Raw genomic sequence first — 26,687 nt, 5'->3', positions numbered from 1 at the left:
ATTGGCCTTCCCCAGTGCTGCGCACTCCGGGTGTTTTGGACCACAATTTCCACAGTTCATGATCACTACCCAGACGGGCCATAGCAGGTGGGAGCCAACACAGTTGCAGGGCACAGGTTAAGAAAGGCTGGTACACACTTTCTGTACACATTGATGGTACATTCCAGGGTCTTCATGAGACCATTCCATGCAAGGCTGCTGCGATCAACAATACTAAAGAATTGTAACAAACCCACCTCTTCTATAAGCTATGCAAAGAATAAGGCAATTGTACTGAAGCTGAAGGAGAAGATGAGTGTATTCACCCTGAGCATATCAGCTAAAAATGGATTACTTCCTCTTAACGGTAAGTATACGATTTATAATAAAGCATGTGCTGACTGCTGTTGCAGCCTCAGACATATAGTGCATCAAAGAAAATGTGGATATCCATTTTCCATGGTTCACAAACCAAATCGCTCAGCCTATGACAGTGAGTTGCTTTGAGAAAGAACATGGCTCAAGCTCTTTAGAAAATATTCATTGTAGTTTATATGTTGCACAGTGTAGCACATGGCTATGACTGGAAACAGAAAAAGCACTGAAACACACATAGGGACACCAAGCTGTGAAACATCGCTCTTTATTTCATCTGACAAATAGCTGGATGTTTAATTTAAGACCCATTCAACCTGGATGGAAAGTCAGGGTGGGGGTGGGGACTTAAATCTAATGGCAGAGGTAGGTATTTCTCTGGAATATATGTGTGTATCTTTAAAAAGCCCACTTCCTTCCCCTCCTGAATCCTGTTGAACATCATGTTTCTCTTGTTTGACTCTAGGGGCTTCAATTCATGAGACATTCATTGTGCTATCTTGATACCTTGACCATGGTAGCTTGTGGGTGCTTTGCATGTCATTGTCATCCACCAGAGCATCTCCCACGCTTCCTGGGCTTCTTGGGGCTTTTTAATAAAGAGGATAATGAACTATTAAAGGGCTAAAAAATTAGGATGAATTTTCACAATTTCATCATGCCACAAGCGGAGAAAGAAAAACCCTGGGGGTCAAAAGAGCTACAAACAAGTTGATCTTAATTCCTTAAAAAACCCAAAAGCAGGAACTTTAGTAAAGCAGCAGGCTATGACTGCTCAGAAGCCTAATGCAGAGAAGCCTCAACTGCCATGTCCATCCAAGCACAGGAAGAACCCTGGTGGACCAGGCCGAGGGGCAGCTAGCCCAGCGTGGTGTCTATGGAGTGGCCATCCACCTGCCTGCAGGAGGCCCCCAGTTGGGTTCCTCAGCACTTGGCAGATGGAGCCATCTTGCTTCTGCTACTGGAGGCAGCAAAGCACCATCATGACTAGCCTCCTCCATATATTGTTCTGCCTGCCTGCCTGCCGCTCTCTCTCTCTCTCTCTCTCTCCACACACACACACACACACACTTGGTCACACACATACAGCAACACCAATGGGAAGGACAATACCGAATGGTGTGACATTCATGCTATCCTTCACGTTATAGAGAAGCTGTGGGAATTAAATGGGTGGTTAATGTAACCTCTACTTGCAGCCTACGAGGAAACAGTAAGGTAGGTATATGGCAGTAATAACAGTCAACTGCTCTTTGTGAACATGAAAGCATCTTCCAAAGCTGGAGGAAGAGACCTACTTCACACCTCATCAACAACCTACAGTAAACACACTGTGGTTAAAAATGTGGTTCCTGTACACCTGCTGTTTCCCACTGCAATTGTGATAGCTGAACTTGGAGTGCTGGGTTCTTGAAGGACGAACCACACCAAGTGTGAATTCATGGGCAAGATATCCCTGTGCTGTTTATCTTAGTGGATGCATATATGCTCCCACTGCATTTCCAAAACCCTGACCAAGTGAAAACTGGTTCACAAGCAAGTTCCCTGTAGATTGACCAGCTTCTCATGACAAGCAAACCATGCAATGCTTATAGGCCGGGGTGTGTCGTCCTGCCATGTCAACATGCAGTGTTTTGTCAGGGTGGCTTAGGTTTGGCTGATGGGCCGGCCTGTGGCCAGCCCTTTAGGCTCACTGCAGGCTCACCCACCCCAGCCCTCTTCTTTTCTTTCCTCCTTTTGAAATTGTGAAAACTGGCTTCCCAACGGCTTTCCATGATCCACGTTCAGGCAGCCAACAATAGTTCCAGTACCATTTGCCCATGGCTCCTACCACTGCAAGCCCTATTCAGTTCACTGTGGTTTCCCTGCCTTTTTTATTTCTTATTTTTATTTGCTTGTGCTCTCTGAATCCTGCTGTGAAGTCAGATCAGCAATCCTCATTCAGCCAAGTAGTGCTCTTGAAAGTGCTCTTGAAAGTGGGGGGCAGTTTGCCTGAGATGGCCCCACGTTTGTTCCAGGCAGAATCCCTGCCTTCCCCACAAGCCCCTTTTCGGAAGGCATCCAGATCTGAAATAGCTGATCTCAGAGGGAGGAGAGGAGGAAAAGTGGAGGGACGCATGGCAAGCCTGAAAGGATTCATGCAGTGAGTGACCTAGACCACCATTCCTGAAGAAGGGGCCTTGAAGAATCGGGGATGGGAGCTTTGGACATTCAGGGAGAGACAAGGCCTTTGAAGCACCCTCAGGGTCACGGCCCACCGCTTCCCAGGCAGACCCTGAGGGCAGAGCTGTTTGGGCCAGGAAAGGAGGAATCAAAGAAGTGGAGGATGGAGAGCCATTGCCATGTCAGGTGCCTAGCCCATGATGGGGCGTCGGGAGAGACAAGCCACTAAGTTGCAGAGGTCTCGCCAGCTGGTCCTTCTCAGCAGGAGGCACTCTGAGGGTGGAGCCCACATGGAAAGGGAAGGGTTTTGGGGAGAAGGTCCCAGTTTGGGTCATCACGAGCAGAGGCTTATCTTTCAGCTTACTAAAGGGTTTTGTGGGTTAGTTTGCCTTGTAGCTGCAACATGCCAAGGAAGACCTTCATTGCGGGGAGAGTGCCTGGTGTTTTGGTGTCCAAGGGCCAGAAGGGAAGGCCTGAGTTCATGCTGTTCACAAAGGCAGCCAGGGTTGGGAGGCAAGCTGCCCGCAGGGGCTGCTGGGGCACTTTGAAGGAGCATCTCTTCACTTCCCACCTGACATAAGCAATCCTAATGTAAGGGGGGGGGGGCAGAAAGCAGCAGCCAGGCTGTAGCAAGCCCAGTGGAGCTCAAAATAGCAATAGGGTGGGTAATGCCTTCCTCCTGCTGTGTCACAGAGGATGCCCACAGGTGTGCTGAGGGCGAGCAAGGTTTGCTGTGCACAATGATGGGACCATGAAGGATGGACCTCACCCTGCACAGCTTGTGCCACAGACTAGGTTATGCTGTCCAGACCCGCACAATTTCACCAGTCAGGAGCTCTGTATCTTTGTCTACAAGTTGACAACTACCTCCTGCATTTCCACATGGAAAGAAGGTTCCCATTTGAAGAATTATGATTCTAGATGTTCGTGTCTCATTCCCCCATCCCTCCTGCCAAGCACAAAGCTAAATATATAAAAATAGAAAAGGGCAAAGGAAGGTGAAAAAAGCTTTCACAAAGGGAACAAAAAATATCTAATAGAAAAAGCACTAGGACAAATGAGAGAACCCTTTCTTGAAAGAACGAGAAGGCCACTTAAAAGATCCCCCAAACCCCTCTATATTGAAAAAAAAACCCCTCTGCCTACTTCAGACATCACATTAAATGGATTTATAAAAATAGGCTTGCTTTTATTATGTGTTCACAAAGGATTTGCTACCATTTAACTAAGGAAAAGCAAGGGAAAATGCTTACTTCACAGCTTCAGTTTAAACCATAATATTTAACAAAGAACATAAAAAATACATAACAGTTATTTCCTTAAATTGTCTTAAGCCTATCATGAAGAAGGCTAGACTACAGCTACTCTCCTCGATATCTTGTTTTTTAAGAGTCAAGACTTCTTTATGAATGTATTGCATGGAGGAACATTTATCCACTTGAACCTACCCACAGTCTGAAGTGCTAACCTTCGGAAACCAGTTTGGCACATTAACTGCCACTTACAAAGTAAGTGAGACTGTATGTGACCGAAACTTGTTTCTGTTCACAAATCACAAATTTGGGCATGCCCCATTCAGGATTTTAAATGTGAACAAGAATGTTTTAAAAAGGAAATGTTAGCAAATTCTGAAACTGCAATCTCATTTAAAAAGTACCCTTTTAAAAGCACTTAGAGTCTTAGTCACTACACACCTTTGAAAAACACCTGCAGAAATGGAAGAAATGGGGACTTTTCCCATTTAAAATGGAACTTTTCTTGTTGAAAGGAGCTGGAAAAAGAGATTGAGAATGAAAATGGGATTCTTGGAGAATGTGAAAATTGCTGAACTGATGCTGAAGATCAGGATGGGGGATGCAAATATATTAAAAGAGATTCAAAAATGTAAATAGATTCAAATAATATTTCCTTCCTTTGGCACAATTCTATCTACACTGACACAACTCAGCCTATTGGGTCACCTACACCTGCGTTGTCCATACTGGCTGGCAGGAACTCTGTAGCGTCACCAAAAGCCCTATTGGCTGAAGATGGTGGGAGTTAGGAAGCCCGGAACACTCCAGACTTGGGAAGACTGTTCCAGAAACTCATAAAAAATTATATTCTCTGAGATTCTTTTAACTGCAGATGAACAGGTCCTGCAATACAGCTATGTCATATCAAGAGCATGCATGCAAAACACTTCTACCTATGTGCAGCTGAGTGGACCAAAACAGGGAATTATCTTTCCAGAATTACAATACTTTTTCTCAGTTCTCTTCTCCCTATTTTAACTTGAGATCTCCATAGTACACACTCAGACACATGCGCGCGCACACCCTGGACTGCTGAGTCATATCTATAAAACAGTGTAGTACATATGCATGTAAAATGTATGCAATCAATTTTGTCTGGGATTGAAATACATAAATGGAAACCCTTTCTTCCAGACTCCACATCTGGCAACTTTACCTGGTAAAGCTTCAGATCGCTCGCCTTGTAATTGCATATTTCAAATAACTTTTGAATCAGGCGCATGAAGGCTAATCGGCAAAGGTTTTTGACACTGATAGTCATTCACTTACATTTCATCACTGCTTGTACTGCATATATCGGTGCTAGAACAACACAACCACTGCAGCCCATAGAAAGCAATCTGGTAGAGTCAGCAGCACTGCAGGTATGGCTAAATGTCACACTCCGACTTCTGCCCTTAGGGATCTTCCATTCAGCGACCTCTTTCAGGGTGTAGAGCTGGTCATCTTCCCATTCATAGAAGTCTCCTTCTTGTGAAAGTGGCAAGACAACGGACTGTGCCTTGCCATCCCGGATGATTTCACAATTTACTGTCAATATCCTGTTGTTTTCTTCCACAGAGCTAAATATGATCTTCTCCCCCTGTTCGATGGTCAGATTTCCTACTTTTACATCCTTGGAGCAATAGAAGCAAGGCTGTTGCAACGGGGTGGGCCCAATCAAATTTCTTCGCACGATTTCTTCAACATTAGCATATGGTGTTTTATCAGCCACTATCCTGCAAAGAGCTTTAAATGAAACATTTCAGTCAAGGCAGGGTTCTTAAAATTGTGCAAGCACTGAAAAGTAGAGATATTTACTTTCATATTTGTAATTTATTTTCCTTTATTAGTACTCAAAATGAACTTACTGGCTTAGAGCTGATGGCCATTCTAAAGCAAAACTATCAGAATGGTAACTGTTTAAACCCAAACCCATAAATTAACTATTAATTATTTAAACATCACCAACCAGTTAATTAAACCACTGGAGCAGAAAGAATTCACCCAGAGGACTGTAAACATGGCAATATACATATGTGTATCTATACATATATGTTTAGCTCTCTTGCATTGGAACCATCCTTTAGAGTAGTGTTTAAAAATAATCTCTTTGAGTGTGTAGTAGGGAAACATGTGTGTGTGTGTGTGTGTGTGTGTGTGTAAGGATGCATTACTACAGTGTGATCTGTTGGGAGCCACGTGTTAATGGTGAGAGGAGCCAAAACCAAAGGGGCGTCGACCACCTCTTCCCCTTTCTTCCTGCCCAATCAGCTGTCAGGAGACAGAAAGGCTGCTCCTGTCGGAACGCCTGAATGCGTCGCCCACAGAGGTCTTTGGCGTCAGGCTGAGGGCTATCAGGGTAGCCAAATGCATTGCCAACGTAGAAGTAATGCGTCACCAAAAAAGAGCACAGAACAAGGTATAGGTTTGGGTAAAACTGTCACATGCTAATTTAGATGCATAGTAGAAATATAGAAATGATTGCTGTAATTTAAATAATTTCCAGGGCTTGGAGCCCCTTCAAACAGAGGACTGGAAATCAGGACAGTTGGCCATCCTATGTGCCCACCTGGATTCCAGAGTTTGCCACTTCCAAAAGGAAATCAGGGAAAGTGAACATGTATTCCTGGTAGAGTTGCCTGTGCCACTCATGTTAAACCATGTGCCACAGAAAGCCCCAGAGGGTTGGTGGGTTTCAAGAATCCCCAAAGAGACCTATGGGGCTGAGCCAGAGGTGTTCTGGGGATCAATGCTTCTACAGGCAAACCGATGTTGCAGAATGGCAGTTCTAGCTAGAGCTTTAGGATAAGGCAGAAACACCACTAAGCTGATAAAATACTAAAGGACAAGCCAGCCTGTCACTGATCGGGTCTGGCAATGACACCAAGCCTGTGGCCTTTGGAGCCCGTGTGTTTTCCTTCCTCTTTTCTGAGCAGAGTGGCTATTCAAGGTGTTATGAGGTGCACTGATGTAGCCACCTGCCTTTTCCAGGGAAAACTGATACAGCTCAGTCTGTAGGTATGAAGAGGGCATTTAGCAAGACCCTCTCCAAATGCTCACTGGAGAAGAGTTGAATGCAAGCGTGAAAGGAGCTGGAACACTCTTCACTGCCCTCTCCATAATCATCATAATACTATCTTTAAATCCTGAGTATCTGGAAATAATTCTGGGATGCTGTACAGGTGACACAGTTCTGTCATTAAAGACAAGGTAGAACTAATCTGGATGGATGCATGGATGGAGGGAGGGAGTTCCTTATGTCTTCCTTATCCCCCATCCTTGTTTGATGGTTTGGTGGTTGGGGCAGTTGTGAACACATGGGAAAAGCAGGCCTGGGGGGAAAGAGGCAGTGGGGGTGGCAGGCACTGGGTAACTGCAGCAACGATGGCCTGGAAAAGGGTCGCTGCTCCTAAGATTAGAAGGCGTGAACTAGTCCCAGAATTCACAAGCCTGGGTTCCAGGAGTTTCCAAGCAGCATGTGACAACACTGATAGATTAGTGTTCGCCCCGATTTTCATATTATTCATCACTGAATAGGCAAAGTTGTAATTTGCATGAGCAAATCTAATACACAAGTTAATCCAACAAAGAAGACGACTATGGATATGATGGATAGCCACACTACTAGACCATTAAGTCTGTGTTTAGGCACTAGAGGCATCTGGTTAGCAAGCTTTTAATTGCAACTTTGAAATATTATGAAATACAGGAGCTTCTGCAGCAGCAATACCTAAAGGGCATTTTTATTTCCATGTTAATCATACCCATTGGAATCATTTTCTTAGAACTATACAGAAAAGAAAAATTAAGTGCATATGTACATTTGTTGGGTTATTTTTTTTTTCCTAGAGGAAGATGCAGTGAAAAGTTTAGAGAACCGAGCAGCAAGATTTAACTTAGCAATGCAATTAATCCATAAGTTAAAGTGCCCAGAGAGCTCTGGCTATGGGCAGTATAGAAATGTAGCACTAATAATAATCATCATCATCAACAACAACAATGTTGTAATATCCTTTTGACGTGCAAATGGCTGGAATGGTGAGTTATGGAGAATATGTTTCTGCCCCTGAAAGCACCAGCACTGTGTCTCTGTCACCTCCACCTCCTCTCCTTGCAACATGCCCTTTGAGCTTCCCAGCACCTGCTTCTGAACAACTTCACCCATAGCTCTGTGGAATAAGGGACATGCATTTTCCAGCATTATGGAGAGAGGATGGGAAGAAGATCCAAAGCTGCTGTTTCTCTGTCCTGTGCAAAATTTAGTTCCAAGTGTACATCAATGGCATTGAAGAAGGGGCTTTTGTACCACCATTCCTGGCTGGGTCGTGTTTATTTACTTATTAATTATATTTATTTCCCACCTCTTTCCTTTACAGGAAGTCAAGGTGGCTTACACAGTTCTCTTCCTGCTCTCAATCTTATCCTCACAACAACAACCCTGTGAGGTAGACTGGACTGAGAGTCTGTGACTGGTCCAAAATCACTCAGTGAGCTCCATGGCTGAGTGGGGGACTAGAACCCAGATCACCGAAGTCCCGGTCCCATGCTCTAATCGGCATGTTGGAAGTTGTCAGACATCTTTTCTGTCTAAAGCAGGGGTCCTCAAACTTTTTCACCAGGGGGCCAGTTGAAGCCTGCCTGTGCTGGGCACAGGCCAGAAAGGTGGTGCCGGTGGAGCACGCAGGTGGCACGAGGGCAGGGGCCGGGGTGGTGCGTGCAGGGCGCGTGCTGAGGCGGGGAGGGGTGCTAGGTGAGGCGAGGCGAGGTGAGGTGAGAGGCGGGCACGCGCCGCAAGGCGGGTTCATGAGGCAGCAGCTTGCTCGCTTGGACATCATTTTCCCCGAGCAAGCAAACCTCTGCCTCCCCACGTGCAGGGCGAGGTGGGTGGCGGCGGGCGCGCAGGGCAGGTCCAAATGGGCATGGCGGACCAGATCCAGCCCCTGGGTCATAGTTTGAGGACCCATGGTCTAAAGTATACACAGGATTGCTCCTTAAATCTCTCTCTCTCCCTCTCTCTCTCTCTCCTTCTTTCATCCCTTTCCCCCTCTTAGGTTTCCTTACCTAAGTAGGAATATTCACACTGTACCTGGAAAATGTGGAGATAGCTCTACCGTAGTAGGACACAGGCTAGTATCTTCATTTTCTTGGTTGCTAGCGAGGATTTTTTCAACTTTTAATCCAACAACTTTAATCACATCTCCTGTTGACAAACAGCATTCAAGACCAAGCCTTTCCTGAGCTGAACCTGAAGGATAACACAAAGAAACAGATGTTTTGCAGATACTTAGTAGCTGTCGAAAAGTACTCCTCTGTTTCCTTTGAGGAACCATGTATGTGTGCTTGTTTGTGTATGTACATGCATATGTTAACGATAGTATATCATATATATGTCTGCTTTAGATCAAAATAACCAGGTAGGTTAGAGCAGCAACAACTTTTTGTAATGTTTCAGTCTACACTTTGAGTTTGGAAAGTGTGTGATAAGCCTTCTTTTGGGAACGGTGTATGATTTCCAAAAGAAACACAAGCTCCACTGCTTCGGCTTCTTCACTCCACCCTCTGTGAGTCCAGAAATAATGATTGATAATGCTGGGACTAAAGTTCTGGGAATCCACATTTCTTCTATACAGTTTCCTGCTTTCTTTGAATTATATAGGCTTATCTTAAATTTTTCTTCTCCCATTTCTAAAGGAAGTAAAAATGGGAACACCCAAAGAAAAGTTTATAGCTACTCAAAAGCTTATTACCAGTACCTTAATGAAGTTGACCTAGCTAGTCATATGGAAAGTAACTCTGAACTTTTTGTTCAGGGAGCCGTGCCTGACTGCATCTCAGCTTAGAGGAGAAAATCAGAAAGTGGCCACTGGCGTGTTTTGGCTGTACATGCAAGCCTGTTTATATCTTTCTTGAGAGAGATTTGTCCCAGATAGCAAAAGAAAGGCAGAAGGAACTACACATGTAATACAGCACAGCAGCAGCCCACTGATCTCCGAAGGCGAATCTGTCTCTTTCAGGCATCTTAAGCTGCTGCTTGAAGATACGAGCCCAGAGCCTGCTCCATCTCTGAGGTGGTGATGCTGAGAAAGGAATGCGTGGGCAATTGCCTCCCCACTATTATTGGCAGCGCTGGTGCTGTCAGATCGTATGATGTGGGTTCTGTGCATTCTTCATCATCAAAGAACAAGCTGCCTTGTCTCTCAGAAGAAATTTCCTGCTCTTTGGTTTCTGTTGCTTTGCTTGTTCTGCATTCATACTGTGAATGAACTAATGACTCAAATGGTATTTTCCAGAACCTGATCAGTCACACTACACTCAGCACAGAAATCATTGTTCTAGTCACTATTGTTTTGCCTTTTAATGAAAACATTTTGAGTGATAACCAAGATGACAGCTGATTAAGAAGGAACAATTTTGTAGGCATTGCCTCATCAATCCATTATCTGCCACCTCTGAATAAATTAATTCTCAGAAAGTGCAAAATGGATTAAAATGTTAATCAAAATTATCAGAATTATTCTGCTTTCCACTTGAATCTTGATCCCAGTCTGAAAACAAAATAAACGAACAAATCTGCTCACCATATGTTTATTGTATTATTTTTAATTGCAGTAGTAGGGTCGCCTTCCATACCATGCATGGTCTTATTGGCATAGAATTGTAGACAGGATAAGAAGGGTTATAATTGTATAGAAGACAGGACAAGAGGGGTTAGAGTTAGGGGCTGGAATCTTAGCCAGACTAAAAGACTATTTTAGCTGTAGTCAAGGCTAAACTGATAAAGAAGAGGAGAAATTACAACCCATTTTCTGAGATCCAGCAACTAACTGTGTAGTTTTTCTTGCTGTGTCTTGAGAATAGTTGTGGAAGAATGGGCTAAGCTGAATGTTGACGTGTTGAAAGAGAGCAAAGAGAGGGGACAGGTGGAGAGGGAAGAGGACAAGCCTTCAATCTTGAAATTCTAGGAGTAGGCAACTCTATGTCCTCCAGATGTTTTGATCTACAGCTACCACTGGGCATGTTGGCTAGGGCTTATTGGAATTCTCTCTAGATATTTTGGACTATATAAGTTGCCTACTCTTACTCCTTCTACTATTCTGAAATATGAGTCAACAAAAATATTGTCACTCCAAGCAAATAATGAAGGGAATGATATAGGTATATCTATAAAACTGTTTAGAGGCTGCTCTTACATCTGGATGGAGTTTAGAGGCCCAAATTGCTTTCCTCCAAGTAGGTGTTGGGAAACAGAAATGTCATTGTCTCCAATTCTTCACTTTCCTTACACTCCTTGAAACATAAAGAATACATAAGCGAGATGACGGAGTACCCTTAGTGGAGCCTCCCCCTCTCACTTTGAAGGCAAGAGGGAAAAACTGGAATGCATTTGCTCATGTACTCAGGTCTCTGCCGCACTTTCTGAGTGGGAGAGAGGTGCTTGGTGGAGAGGAAGCCACATGGCTTCAGAAAGTACCTGGAAATAAATAGACTCTGCTAAGGTATGGGAGAAAATGACTTTCTTTAAGTGAAGGGATGGTCACACATCTTTTTTTCTACCCAAACACTGCTTTGAGGGTAGCACATGTCCAAGGAAAGCTAGCTTGGGACAGGAGTTGTTTTTCCCATAAGCTGAATAACTCTGTGTTTTTCCTGAACTTTTCAGATGGGAAGAATATTCCTGCTCAGCATCCATTAACTCTTCGTTCCCTTTTCATAAATGATCCTTTCCCTTAAAGTAGTTATGTGCATTGTAGCCAAGTTACGTAGCATCTGCATGAAACCACGGAGTGGGGTCATCTGGAGTGTTGGAATGCATCGCATCAGTATGCTGATGACGCACAGCTCTCTCTCTCCTTCTCCTCACTTGCAGGCGAGGCTGCGGATGCGCTAAACTAGTGTCTAGCTACAATAATGGACTGTATGCGGGCTAAAAAACTGAAACTTAGTCTAGACGAGATTGAGGTGCTGTCAGTGTGTCATGCCTTTGACTGCATCAACTGCATAGATGGGGTCACGTTCTGCTTGAAGGAGCAGGTTTATCGCTTGGGGTGCTTCTTGATCCATCTTTGTCACTTGAAGTCTAGGTGGCGTCGATGGCTTGGAGTGCCATCTACCAGCTTCAGTGGGTGATCCAGCTACACTCCTATCTAGACAGGGATATCCGGGCTTCTATGCTCTGGTAATCTCTAGTTTAGATTACTGCAATGCACTCTACATAGGCCTGCCCTTGAAGATGATTCAGAAGCTGCAGCTGGTGCTGAATGTGGCAGCCAGATTAATAACTGGGACCCAAAGTTCCGACCATATAAGACCAGTTCTGGCCCACCTGCATTGGCAGCCTATATGCTTCCAGTCCCACTTCAAGGTACTGAGCCCTACCTGGCTTGGGACCGCAATACCTGTAGAAGCACCTCTTCCAACCCTGATCTACCTGGGACTGTATACTCTGGGGCCTTCCTCCAGGTGCCAACCCCTTGAGAGGCTTTGAGGGTGACAACTAGAGAAGAGCCTTTTTGTGGTGGCCTCCCATCTTTGGAACAACCTCCTTGCTGTGCCAAATTTGCAATTTTTCAGCACCAGATTAAGATAGCCCTCTTTGCCAAGGACTTTAAAGACCTCCCTGGTCATTGAGGTGCCTGATACTATTAGCCAGGTGTCTTCCTTTTATTCTTGGCTGGGTCTTTTTATTGTTTTTTTATTATTTTAAATGTTTTGTGCAATTTTAAATTAATTCTAATTTTTGTTAATGTTTGTATCTATTATATTGCATTGTGTTTTATACTCTTTGGCTATGGGCATTATAGAAATGAGAAGAGGAGGAGGAGGAGGAGGAGGGGGAGGAGGAGGAGGAAGAAAGAAGTAAGCAGGCTATATCAACATCCTGGCTGTGAGGAAGTATGATAAGGTATCCCTATCTTGGCAAGGGCTTCAGTACAGTTGAAAAATATGTATTCCTTATATTGAGTTACATACCTTAGTGGTATCTGGCACTGCAGTCTCCTTGATTTAGTTGTGATTTGATTATTTGATTATCAAATAATTCTTACATTTTTTCTGAAGATGATTTTGATGAGGCACTGGTTGTTTTGGAAAATGATAAGGTTCATTCTTTCCTTTTGGCTCATGTAAAATAAATATTCTGCTCTGACTCTCCCATTTGGTTCTTTAATTTGAATTTCCTGATTTTGCAGCTGTTCCTGACAGAACTGCTATTAAGCTCTTTTATGGTAATTTACACATTTGGTACAAAGTGCCAACTATTCCAATTTGCTACTCACATTGAACTCTTCTCTGCATACTTTTTTTTAAAGATCCTGTCTGCACTGTTAGAATATTTGTTAATATGGCTTCTTGTGTCATGCTATCTGTACGCTTCAGGTGCCATACAGAGGTCCATATTTTTCCATTTCATTCTTCCTTTTGAAATCAAAAGTTACATCTGTATTGGCTATACAGCTCTAACAAAAGGGAGTAGCCTAACCATTAAGTAAATGTTTTCTGCAGCTGAAAATTCTTGGCACCATCCTAAATATTTATCCTGGGATGGTCTCTGCCACATAGGCAGAATATCAATATTGACTGCATCAGAGGAAGAGGTAAATTGACAAAGCCCATTACTAGGTAGCCATGTGAATCATCAGAAAGAGGACGAAGGAAGACATCTATTTGCATAAGCTAATGTGCACAAATAATTACAGTTGTAGAAATATCAGTGCAATTTAATTAAAAATAAAATGGCATAGTAAGGAAGGATGTGGCCAAGTAGCCTGTTTGCTTGCAGCTTCTTCATACTGCTGTAGAAGGGCAACTTCTGTGATTTGTCTTTCGATGGTTCTTTATCTTTAGACCAGATTGGGATTGCACAGCCTTAAATAGAGGAGGACAGCCTTTCAAACCGAGGATGATCCTATGGCAGCCCTTCATAGAAAGTGCTGTCCGCATGGCCACCCTACAATGACCAGCTGTCCTGTGTGGTTCTTCCATCCCCTACCAGGGTAGCCCCCACCAGTGATTCCATTAGCTGCACTGGAGGAAAAGGTGAAGTAGCACATTCCCGAGAGTGATGTCTTCACTCTTAGAATTATTTCCATTAACAGCCGTTCCAGATGGTCTCAGAAACAGTGAGGTCCCTTTTGTTGCCTTGGATAGGGCATAGAAACATAGAAACAGAGCGAGTCAGAAGGGGTCTCCTGGGCCATCTAGTCTGACCCCAGGCTCCAGCCAGCTCCGCTAATGACATGCCCACCATGTGCATGTCCAGCCTATCCTTGAACACCCGCACCGATGGGGCCTCAACCACCTTCCGAGGAAGCCCATTGCACACCCTCGGGGTCCTAACTGTCAGGAAGTGCTTCCTGGCATCCAAATGGAACCTTGGCTCCCTGAGCTTTGCTCCATTGGAGCGTACCCTGTCTTCTTCTGCAGGGGAAAACAGGTCTCTACCCACCTCCGTGTGACATCCCTTCACATACCTGTATGTCACCAAGGGCAGGACCCCCCTTCCCGCCCCTTTGGCTTCTCTTCTCACAAAACTATTTCCATCAGCAGGTCTGGTCAGTGTAACAGCAATATCCCTTTCTGAAAGAACCGGCATCTATATGTACCTATTTTGATCTTTCCTCTCATTTTCCTTTTGTAACCTGTCAAATGTTTTGCCGTTATTTCAGATTGTAAACTGCCTTGAGTGCACTGACAAAAAGTTAGCATATAAATACGAAATATTGGTGTCTTTGTGTATCAATCTAGTAGCAAAGCAGTTGGCTTGGTCCATCTTTTGGGGATTCCTCAGTCTAGTAAGGCTTGGGCCAACAAGTCAATACCATGTAAGAGAAGAGCAATCTGAGCAGTCTGCAGTCAAGCTGCTTCCCTAGCACTGCTCACAAAGGGTCAAATGAGGTGGCTTCAGAATACGTAGCTTCACTCATCTCCAGTAACACAACAGCATTTCTCTCCTTTTTAACATCAGGGTTCCTGCAGCGCACGCAACAGCCTTGCTGGATTAGGTTCTGCGAGGCCTTGCCATGTATTGCATAGAGTAGGTGTAGACATACAGAAAAAAGGGGAACATTACTCACTGTTGCCATGCAAATTCCTGCATTTTTTCTGCGGAAAGGAAGCATAACATCCATCAAAGGCATGAGGGTAATTAAGCAGAAGGGCAGAGTCTTCCTTTCAAGTGAAGAAAGATGTTGCACACTCATCTTGGAGGAAACTGGAATAATGCAGCCTATTTACGAGGATCAAACAATGCCCCTGAAGGCTGGAAGTAAAGAACTAGATTCCTTTGAAACCACCTTTTTGAGATTGCCACTTTGTTCAATAAGAACTACATTTATATCCCTTTATAAGCTCTTCTCTGATTTTACAAATCCATATTAGCCAGCACTGTGATCACATCAAAGCAACCAAACAATTGGTTCAATAGCTTTTTCTTCTGATTCCTCTAAAATGTTAAATAGGTGTGTGAGGGGGGCAGAGGAGGAGAGTAGGCAAATCTTGCTATGATTTCTTTTGTGGTTTTCCTGACATTAAGTGTGCAACTAACTGTACACAGTATACATGAGAGGAAACGAATAAGGCTTCCTCTCTATGGGTGACAGAAGTCAAGAAGTCATCATTAACAACATAAAATAATGGGCATTAAAGAATATTGGTTTAATACTTTGTTTTGCCCGTGGTAAGCTACTTTTGCAAGACAGATATTTTTAATAATCCTATGAATTACTATGATAAAAAGTGCATTCCTCTGCCTGTTTACTCACAAGTAAGTCCCTCCAAGTTGCTTCTGGATAGGACTGCAGCATAAGCAACACTGCAGTTCAGTTTTACAGATGTATAAAAAGCAGAGTTGCCATCCTGTTTAGGGATACCTACCAACCTGCAGTGAGATGTGTGTAAACCAATTCAACCAAAACATAAACTTAGGTATGCTTATTAAGTCGTGCCTAACTCTTTACTGGCCTGTAGTGGAAGCCTTTTGTTTAAGCTATGCAAGACGAAGATGGATGTTCTCACACAGTTTTTTCCTTAGGTGTGTACTATTTAAAGAACACACCTAAGCAAATGCTTTCAAAGCCTTTGAAGTTGCTGGTCTGGTTTGTTTTCTCTTACCAGAAGCCTTTCAATTTACTGGTACATCCCAGAAAGAGGACCTATCTCCAGTTCCTTAATAAAGTTTTCACTATGTCAATCCTATGACAATTATCTTGTGGACAAGTTGCAGTGCTACCAGCACCTATAATTTCCTCTGACCCATGCTCTCCCACTTTGGAGACCCTCCTCCAAAGGCCTAGTATCAGCCTATCCAGTATCAGTGGAGCTTAAACTGTCCTTTGCATTCCTGCTCCCTCAAACAAATGACCTCTTTCAAGAAAGATGCAAAAAGTGAAACCTGAGAGCTTTTGCAACCTACACAAAAATGCCTCAGGGTTTCATGAACCCATGCTGTAGGTGACTCTCAGGGTCTGTTTTTGCAGTATATTCCTCCCGTTCCTCCAGTCCTGGTGATAATCCTTTTATTACTTTCCCTTCCCACCTGAATGTGTCTCCTTAACACAGTTCCAAAGTCAGGCCTAGGTGTTAACCACCAAACATGAGTGCAATCCTAAGGCTTTGTACTCAAAAGAGAGCGTGACTGTATTCTGTTACTACTTTTACTGCTTGGTAAAGTCTTGTGTTTAAGATTGCAGTTAAGATTTAAGATATGGTAAGCTAATTCTTCACAACCAAATGCATGGCTATAGCCTGAATGAGCATGGAAAGAGAGGAAATTCCCTTTATGAGCATCCTTTGGGAAGGCTGGTATTGGACACATCCAGAACCCCTTGTATTCAGGACACCCACATTTTCCAAATATCCACCCAGTCTTTAGAAAAGCAATGGACACAGATTTATCTTTCCACATGCAGAAGTAAAATTTTAAATGTCAAGAGCTTTAAGCTATTTCCATCCTAGGTGAATCCTTTAAAAATTACTTCCACTGTTTCTGATTTATTTCTCCCCTGATGGGTTTATGACACTTTCTGCTGTTTCTCATTTATCTGGCAGGTTTGAACTTTGCATGCAGCGACAGAGCTTTGATGTAAGCTGCATCGTCGTACAGGAAAGAGCAACGTGACACCTCAGAAGTTTATATATATATTTTAAAGGAGGGTTGTCTTCCTTCTCAGAGCCCGCATTACTTAGCTCCCTACAGTTATACATAATTGGATTAATCCTTTTTTCCTCTTGTCCTTCTGTCCTCTTTGTCAAGGGTCTAGAGAGGTCTGATGAGGCTAATTTTGTACCAGCATTAGCAGCTTGTTTAGATTGTGTCGTCTATCTAGCCCCTTAGGAAACTTATAATTCTGCTAAGTGCATTTATTTCTCTACTGCATGCCCCATTCAATTAACATGTGTGTATACGTCTAATGTTTCGTGGTGGAGTTTGGAAGCTAGCTCAGGTTCTGTGCTGGAATTTCATCCAGCTCATGAAAATTTTGAGCAAGGTGGATTTCAGTGAACAGAGAAGTACTGTACTGATGCTGCTAAGAAAGGGCTCTGCAGAAGCCAGGATTCTGGAAGATTGCTGAAGATAGCAATGGTATTTGGCAAACATTTCTATTTCCTTAGAATCTCAGTTCTTTTACCATTACTGTGCTCTTTCTTTCTTTCGTTTCAAGCAAGGTCTTGATTTCCGGGTCACATCGGTATTCTTGAAAGTTCAGTTGAACGATCCCTGACCAGTCTCAGACAAAAAAAAGCATGTCTAGCTGAAGGAGAATATATTATGGAAAATGCCAAACACTGCAGATTAAAATACCCAATGCAAGAATACTAATGCAAATTGGTTGGATGTGTACAATATATACTGGCATAGAACTGCATAGTGCGGCATTTGACACAGAAGTTGGACTCTTCACGTCTGCATAGATCTGCCTGCAAAGAAGTACTTGGGGCTGTCTTGCTTGTGGAGTCCGTATTTGGGAGCCAAATTGCTTAGGGCCTCTTACTGCAACTGCCAATAAATCTCATAAACTCAGTGGTTAAAATGTTTCAAAATGAAGGGAGGGGTTGCCTTTCGAAAACAACATTATAGAACGAGAGACTGATGCAGTGTAGTAAATTGGTACAAGAGGAAGTGATGGGCAGTGGCTTGTTTTGCTTCTAAAAACCTGCTGGTTATGAACAGCTATAAACAGTTATAAAGTTTCTAAACAGTATGTGAGTTGCATACTGACAAGTAGGTCAGATTTATTCAACCTGGTGCCACCAAATGTCTGACAGCTTCCAGGATCCTTTCCACCTGGTGGGGGGCTATGGGAGCTGAGACCCCAAGCACTTGAATTGCACTGGGTTGGAGAAGAATCAACTAGACAGAAAATGCTCCACTGAATATCAGAGCATTAGTTTGCAGTTAACCGATGAGACAGATTGTTCACTTTCTAGTTTTGTTAATCATTTTATTCCTAACGGGGCAGGCTGCTCTGACTGATCCAGTGCTCCAGCTATCCCTGCTAACGCTGCAGAACTAGCCTCTTGGTCTGTTCCCCATCACAGCAACACAGCCAGTTATTCTGCAAACAGCCCATGGTGTATCCAACAGATTATCAGGCTTCTGAGAGGTTGTTTGCTCTCTCCCTCCCTCCCGGTCTTCCCTGGGTATCCCAGGGGATACTGTACATCGACTGACTTGTCTCCTACTCCACGCCATGATTGTGAAGCAACTTTGGCTTGCTACGCCTTTTTGGCCTCTTTCCCTGCCAAAAATCCTGAACAGCCTATTTTTGCAAACTCCATTTTGACAGCCACTGACAGCCCCTGGTGGCACCTTGGAGGGGCTGCCAGTAGATGGCAGGGTTTTTAATTATTCTGCTTGCACATGCTAAATTCAGATTAGTTACACTTGAAAAACTTGTCCCCTGGTATCAGTCCCTCCCCCCTCCCCACCGCCGGCTACAGCTAGTGGTGAAAATGTTGCGCTCTCCCCAGGACTCTAGCTGCTTAGGGATGTGCAAGAATGCACCCAGCCCCCTTTTGCAGAGGAAAGGGGTGCCCTTTCACAGGGGGTTTTGACAGGTCAAGAGGTGGTTTCTGACTGGGACACGTGGCTCCAGAGTAAAGTGTGGAGGGCAGCAAGCAAATACCAGGCACGTCACTGACTGTTTCTTTGTACTCATGATGGATTTCGTAGCCAGGATTTAGAGAATATAACACTGCATCATGGGTACAATAACCCTTAGAACAACCCACGGGGTGTCTTTGTGGCTTGTTACCCTCAAACAAGTCACTCTGATAGAATTAGTCTGGGTTCTTGTAACAGAACAATCAGTTCTGGGTAACAGCCTATAATGGGTTGTCATATTATGTAAACCTAGTCATCTTCTTCCAGACAATGTGAAAATAAATAAATTTGTCACAGTGAAATACTGCATGAATGCTAGCAAGGATCCAAAAATGGGATGTAGCTAAGGTTTGGGGCTGCAGAACAATCACATTTTTCAGAATAAAGGATGATGCTTAAAATTCAAAGGGGGAAAGACAAGCTTCGAATGGATGAAAGGAGAGATGAAACGGGTGGGAACAGGGTCAAGAGAGTAGGTTGTAGAACTCAGGTAGAAAGAAACTGAGTTCTTGCAGAATCAGAAGGGAAGTTGAAATGGGCATGACAGTATTTTGATATTAGTGGGGGTTTTTGACCTTTTAGAGGCTGCCTTCCATGCTTATGACAGAGTAAGGGCCATTAAACCTATGGTATTTAATTCTGAATAGACTTAACTAAGATCTTAATATGCAATTGAATGGTAGTTTACTCAGAAGTAAATTCCATGGCGTACAATGAGCCTTAGTTCTTTGTAAAAAATGCATAGGATTGTCTTTAAATAATAAATTATTTGAACAAAACAAAATCTTCTTCCAGCACTGATAAACTACATATTACAATTTTATGTTTGCTGAACTAAGAAACAACTGTAATTAGTTCCATTCTTTTTGAATGTGAAGTTATTTGGCATGAGGACAACTAATACTTTAATTCAATAAACTGTGCATCATATTTTTATGATTTCTGCCCTTTAGCAAATACTAGATGACATAATATGATCTTCCTTTTATTAATTTCAGGATGGACTTACAGTATAAAGGCAAGAATGTTTTTATTAAGCAGGCACAAGCAATTTTTAAACCTAATCCATAACTCAGCTAGCCAACTTATTTATATTTAAAGTTATTTATTCCTCTTGAAATCAATGAAACTAGGGGAAAAAACTCTTCACATTTACTTGATTATAAACGGTAACCAGCTATCCTAAAAACACATTTTATTCTTGTACTTGGCATTAATTCTACAGTTCTTGAGGTTAATACTTGGCTATCAACTTGGAAAATATTAAGAATTTTGCTCCTCCAAGTCTTCAAAGGTCTCTCTGGAGCTTTTATATATTGGTCTCCTGTTCCTGCCTAATTTTATCACTTGTTGTTATTACTATTGCTAGTAATGATGAGTCATTATTTTAGATTGTATTATTTTGGTTTATTAAAGACTGTTGCAAATTCAGTGGAAGAGTGTCATCAATATTTTTAAACAAACAATAAACTTTGCTGGGAATAATGCCAATTTTAGGTTTAAGCTTCCCTTCAGTGTTCTGTCAGTGATTGATTGATTGATTGATTGACTGATTGATTGATTGCATTCAAACAGCAGAAGACTGCATGCACTCCAAGCTTGTTCACAGCTATTTGCGTTAGTCATATATACAGTTCTGTGCAACTATATAAAGCAGTTTAATGTGTTGAATCGAAGCTGCATGCTCAACCCTATTACTGAGCACTTGTTTTTGCACTTATAATGCGTATCCAGGGCAAGTGTGAAATCAGCATTCTTACTTCAGTGTCGGACCCAAGGGCTCTATCACACCACCGTTCCTGGACACAATGGGCATCTGATCCTCAAACTTTCCTGACCCCACAATAATTAGTGACACGACCAGCACCACTACCAATGCACACTTCTTTGACACCAGCTGTATGCCAAGCACTGCACACCACTTCATTGTGATGTGGTCTTTGTTCAGGGGACTTACAGATAACAACTGAGGTGGATGACCAAGGGGAAGGGATTTCTTGGGGCTGAGCAATGTGTAGCAAGCACCGAAAGTATTTGGTGAATGGGTGGATTTGGACGTTCTAGAGAAGTAAGATAAAGGAATGATAGCAGCTGTGATGGAAACAGGAATTTTTGTGAGAAATTGAGGAGCCATTGCAGTGTAGTGGTTGGAGGGCTGTCCTAGGACTGGGGAGCCCCCTCTTCAAATCTCCACTCAGCCATGAAGCTTATTGGGTGGCCTTGAGCCAGTTACCATCTTTCAGCCTACGGTGAGAGGGAACTATGTACAATGCCTTGAGCTCCTTGGATGGAGGACGGGACTATAAGGTAAGAGGCTTCTGCCTGAAGTGGGCCTGGAAAGCACTGCCCTTCTTGGAGGAATGGTTTCAGAAATGTGTGGTGCAGACTCCTGTTTGAAGCTGTGGTATTCCTCAGGGGCTATCCATGCCACTTAACATATGCGTGAAATCACAGTGAAGGATTGGCAGGTGCTGATGGCACCCAATCCCAATCCAAAGAAGCTGTTCTCATCCTAAATCATCGGCCAATGGCCTGAATGAGGGTGAGCAAAGTGAAGTTTAATGTAGACAACACAGAGGTGCTGTTGGTTAGTGCTAGCCAGGGTTACCCTGCCCCTTAAGAATCAGGCTTACAGTTGGATTTGGCCTGAACCTAGATGTCCAGATTTTGGCAGTGGTCACAAGTGAGTTTACACAGCTACACCTCTATAAAGCTCATCTAGCTGCAGACACACATGCCTTTATTAGATCCTGCTTGGATATCCTATAACATGTTCTACCTGATGCTGCCTTTGAAAGCTTCTGAAACTTGGGACCAGGCTGTTGACTGAGGCCAGTCATGGGACATGCATGACTCCCTTTTACAATTGCTTCACTGGTATCCACTCTGCATCAGGGCACAATTTGAAGTGCTGGTTATGACTGATAAAGCCCTGTACAGCTTCGAACCCAGTTACCAAGCAACTTTTCCCATATAAGTCTTCCAGGCTTAAAGAAATTAAAAATAGACTCTTCTTGCTGCACCACTGCCTTCAGAAATGAATTTGGTGCTGCAGTTTTTCCACATAGTTCCTCCTAGGATGGAACTCTATGCAAAGAGAGGCTACTTTGGCTCTTTTTTCTCCACTGTTTTTCTGTTGGCCAACAGGTTTCTTGCATTACGTGCTATTTTATTTTGCTGTCAATTTTCAACAATGTTTTTTAATCTATTTGCTGTAACCTGTTTACCTCTTATGGTTGCTCATCACCTTGAGCTCCATTTTCTTGGTAGAATGGTGAGCAGAAATGAAATGTAATTAGGCCTCGGTAAACAGAGAAAAGGACGAGATTAATGTTGGAGATGCCAGAGAGAAAGAATCATGGCTCCACTGAAACACAGGTCATTGGGGGTTTTACTTCTTCCTTCCTGAAGGAGACTACACTGATTCCAATGCTATAACTCACACCATTTGCCAGGGTCCTTTGATCCAAACACCACTTCTATACATCCATGGGAGAGCTCCCAGAAAAGCTTTGTAATGTTGTTGCTTTTGCATGTCAAGCCTGCAGGCACATAGGGAGGACCTTTGCCTTTTTTTCATGCATGTGAAAGCACATGAAAACCACCTGTACACCCAAAGTAGGAAATGCCACCCCCAGTGCCACCCCCAACTTTTCTTCTCTCTTTCCAAAGCTGCTTGTACTTTAGAGCACATGACAAACGAATTTGAATAAATGGTTATGAGCAACTCTAAATCTCTCAAGGGAAAGTTGACCCTGCTACTCATTAGATTAACCCAAAATAAAATCAGTTTCTATAAAATAAATATATTAGTATTTTAAAAGGCATAACTTTTGCAACATGAAGATGGTAAACACAGACCTGTGTCACAGTCTTTACAAAAACATTGAACATATTTGAATAAATCAAATAAATTCCTGGTGGAAATTATTTTTCTTAATCATATGTACTCCTAGATTGTTAAGTGCTTTCTTCATCACTATAGATTACCAAGATATTGCTTCTACAGCACCCCTTTCCATTAATAGCTTCATCCTTCTCCCTGTTTTCCACACTGTTATAATGGACATCAGACTAAGGCAAGAGCTGGACCCTCATCAGTTCGGAGAAGCATTTAGAGGCTGCATTCCAGTGGTGGGTGAACCAATTTATGGTGGTGGGGGAAATGCACCATGTCGTCGCACCGCTTCTTATTGCCACTAACGAAGCCTTAAGAGAGAGATTCATAGAATCATAGCTTGAAGTAGAACTGGAAAGGGCCAGACGCCACCAGGTCCAACCCCCTGCTCAGCGCAGGATCTGCAATTAAACCTTCCCTCTCAGATGGCTGCCCAGTTGCATCTTGAATGCCTCTGGCCTGGGAGAGCCCACAACCTCCCAGCTCTAACAGTCAGGACTTTTTTTCCCCTGATGTCCAGTTGGATCCTGGCCTTCCTCTGTGTGACAGCCTTTCAAGCACTCGTTGAGTGCTAGAGTGAAGGAAAACAACTATGCACAACTCTGAATGTTTTCCCGAGTTCCAGAGTAGGTTGTGTTTTGCTACTAGTGTAGCAGATGAAATAGCCTGGATTTTTGGACCTTTCCCATCATATCTAGTATGGTCTTCAAGTGTGACGATGTCTTTCCTAGCTCTTTGGAGATCTTTGTTCTGACTTGGTGAAAGAGAGGTGATGTGCCATGAACTTCACAGCCAGCGTGCTTCCTGAATCTGTGGAAGAGCGGAGTCTATTCTCACGCAACAGTTATGGTTGGGTAAAAGCTAGTCTGAATTCCCACTGATACCTCTGGGTGTGGATAAAAGCCCCTGGGAAATCATTTCTGTCCCATTTTCCTGCCTCTTCAATGCTTTACATCTGAAAACAGCACAAACCCTGTGCCTCTGTACTGTTGCATTTTATCCTGTATCTTCACATGTGACCATATCTTCATTGAGAGAAGCTAAATATGGCTTAACTGCTGATGCTTAACTCTGCATTGAGAAAAGCAAGAGGTTCACAGCTTTTTTCTGGTCTTGATTTTCTACTGCATTCAATATTTTAATTGTACTTGGCACTTCATATTTTATAGTAAACACTATTTTAGACAAACATGGGCTTCTTACAAGAAGACAAAGTGCGAAATTAAATCATGAGATATCTTTTCTGAGGTCTCCTTTTTATTTTAATGTGGTTTTGTGGTATTTTAACAGGAGCATTTTCTAAAGTATCATCAGTAGTGGAGGGCATTTTCTAAAACACATGAAACTAGTACGCTTAATTGCACTCCAAATGCACTACCGGAGCCATGGTGCCCCTCCTTTCAGTCTCTCCATCTCCAGCTTTCTACTTCACTGCTCACCTCTCTGCCTCTGAAGACATCTCCATTTGCTTTAACAATCTGAAGCCCATCTTCAGTTGCTATAACAATCATGCATTGAGAAAATGAAGATCTCTGTCAATACAGAGACACACAGAATAAGAGAGATGAATGTTACATGGCTGGTGATATAGATTCAAGGTGATCACCCTTCCCCCTCCCTTCTCTTCCAACAGCCTCTTTATTGAAAGGGAGCAGTTGGAAGCATAGGAGCTGCTAGTGAGAACCAAAATGTTATTTGAACTGCTGCTTTCTCTAAAGCAGGAGTGGACACTGGAAGCTGGAAGCTGGAAGACAGCATTGCCTTCTGCAGCACCTGCCGGAGGAGCCCACCTGGGGAGGAAATAAGTTGTACCCGCTCCACCTATGGCTGAATTCAGTGCCATGGCCACATCAGTCCCAGAGCAAGCAAGAATCATGGCAGCGCTTCAGAGCCGTAAGGCAGACAAGGGAGCACAGCATCGCATCCTAGCAGAACTGGACTCCAGGAAACTTCTGAGGAGCAGGGCTCTGCTTGCAGACAAGGCACACTCTCCCTCTTTTTCCCCGTTGCCTTGGGAAACCATCGTGCTTCCTGCTACCAAGGAGGTGGTAAAATTGGCAGCTGTGGTGGCCAGAGGCAAATGTCTGGCTGTGTGAGCAAAACTGGCTGTGGAGCCTTAGTGGCCCCATCCACAAGTGTGTGCCTTCCCACACATGTATGCGAGAGGGTCTGATTCCCCAGGTACAAGGACTTATGATCTCACAAATGTGTGGGATGCTACAATTCCAGCTGTGTATTCAAAAACCTTTTTATGGCTATTGTGAAATAAATAAAAGTATTGTGAAATAAAACAAACAAACAAATAAAAGTGTATAAAAGTGAAATAAATCAATAAACAAACAAGCATGGCCATTTGATGTTTTCTTTTCATTTCTTCCAACATATTGCAGTTTTGTCATCACATAAGATGGCATGGACTATTTATATATTTTTTAATTATTTTGATTTATATACCGCTACCACACTCATAACTGGGCTCCCCGTGCAGCTGACAACACTGAAAAAACAACATTCTAAAATCAGCGAAACTTTAACAAAACATCCATAATACCAAAACATACATTTGCCATCACATTTTGCTGTAAGGAACCCTGCTAGAGATGGTTTGGTCCTATTCTGACAATATTCAGTGCCAGGTTGCCTGCCCTTTCCATAGACAAAACTGAAACCATAGCTGTGACTAGGTACCACACATAGTTTTAAACATACTCACCTTCATCATAAAAACCAGACTGGATCTGCAGGATTCTCGGGAGTGATTTTGGGTCCAAGGAGTGGATGAAACTCTTCAGGCTGGAGGTCATGGTCTGTAGAACAGCAGGAAGATTTGGTGTTCAAAGGCAAACACCTCATGAGCTGCCCTTTCTTTGCTCTTCCTGTGCTTGACAAGCAAGCCTGTTCAATCTGAAGCTAACTCTCTGTTGAAAAAAGAGGTTCTCAAGCTTTTGCGCTGTGGAGACCACTTCCTCTAGGTTGGGGTAAGGCATAGGAAGCTCAGAAAGCTGCACTCATGCGTATGCCAGCTTGGCTACATGAAAGGCAGTCTACATAGCCAACGCTGCTTCCAGAGCAAGGGCTATCAAAGAACTTTGTCAGTGAGGGTGTGGTTTGGGATCCAAGGCAGCTGCACTAACACAGGTCATGAACTGAGCTTGTGATAGGGTAATATTGAGCTTCTAGGACAATGCTCTGTTTTGTCTTTTGTCTTCTTTTTAAATCAGTTGTGAAATGTCTTTGAATGGTTAAGATGAAACTGGCTTGTACTACATGCTACTCCTGTTCTGTAGAACTCAAAACGAGGTAGAACCCTTTCAAAAGTGATGTGAGATCTGCCACCTGCTATGGCTCACTAAGCAGGAATGCCTGTAGCAGTGACTGGACAGGCTGGCTGTGGGTGCAAAGCAGAATGCAGGGACCGAATGGCAGCAAACCAGACAACATGCAGGGAACGCTGCTTGGGATGGTCCCTGGTCCAAAACGCTTCATGCTATAGAAAATGAGGGGATAAAAATGCCAGCTCCTCTTGTTCTGAGTTGTGCTGCTCTTCTATCTTCAGGGATAACTTTACGTAGGAAAGCTTTTAAGAATATGATCTCATACCTGCAGAACAATAGCATGACAGTCCTTCTACCACTTCTGCATTCACCAAAAGTGGAGTGCAGATGATCTCCTCACGTGTGCTGAAAAGGTCCTCTTCAGGTAACATCTCCTGCAGCCTGTCTACAGAGGAACAGAGGAAGAGCAGCTTCCTGCTGAATCAGCGCACGGGTCCATTTAGCTGGTCACAAGCCAGCCATGACTCACAAAGGTTGCTAGCAGGCTTCTTTTCTGCTACCTGGAGCTGCTGGGACTGGCATCTGCCCACACCCCTGGCTGGTGACACATTCCACCAGCA

At 43.4% G+C, this 26,687-nt stretch overlaps 1 protein-coding gene across 1 annotated transcript in view; it reads right to left on the bottom strand.

Moving 5' to 3' along the window:
* The window catches only part of THEMIS (thymocyte selection associated), a 78,032-nt gene extending 52,416 nt beyond the window's left edge, over positions 1 to 25,616 (bottom strand). Inside the window, exons 1-3 of the mRNA XM_044424924.1 lie at positions 25,506 to 25,616; positions 8,881 to 9,039; positions 5,082 to 5,540 (exon numbers count right to left, since the gene is read on the bottom strand). Of these exons, the coding sequence (XP_044280859.1) occupies positions 5,082 to 5,540; positions 8,881 to 9,039; positions 25,506 to 25,596 (709 nt within the window). The 5' untranslated portion in view covers positions 25,597 to 25,616. The remainder of the gene's footprint in view (positions 1 to 5,081; positions 5,541 to 8,880; positions 9,040 to 25,505) is intronic.
* Between the last annotated feature and the right edge of the window lie 1,071 nt (positions 25,617 to 26,687).

The sequence above is a fragment of the Varanus komodoensis genome, unplaced genomic scaffold (genome assembly GCF_004798865.1).
Source record: "Varanus komodoensis strain SLA01 unplaced genomic scaffold, ASM479886v1 scaffold1, whole genome shotgun sequence".
NCBI classification, from domain to species: domain Eukaryota; kingdom Metazoa; phylum Chordata; class Lepidosauria; order Squamata; family Varanidae; genus Varanus; species Varanus komodoensis.
This window is presented reverse-complemented; position numbering and strand designations above follow the sequence as displayed.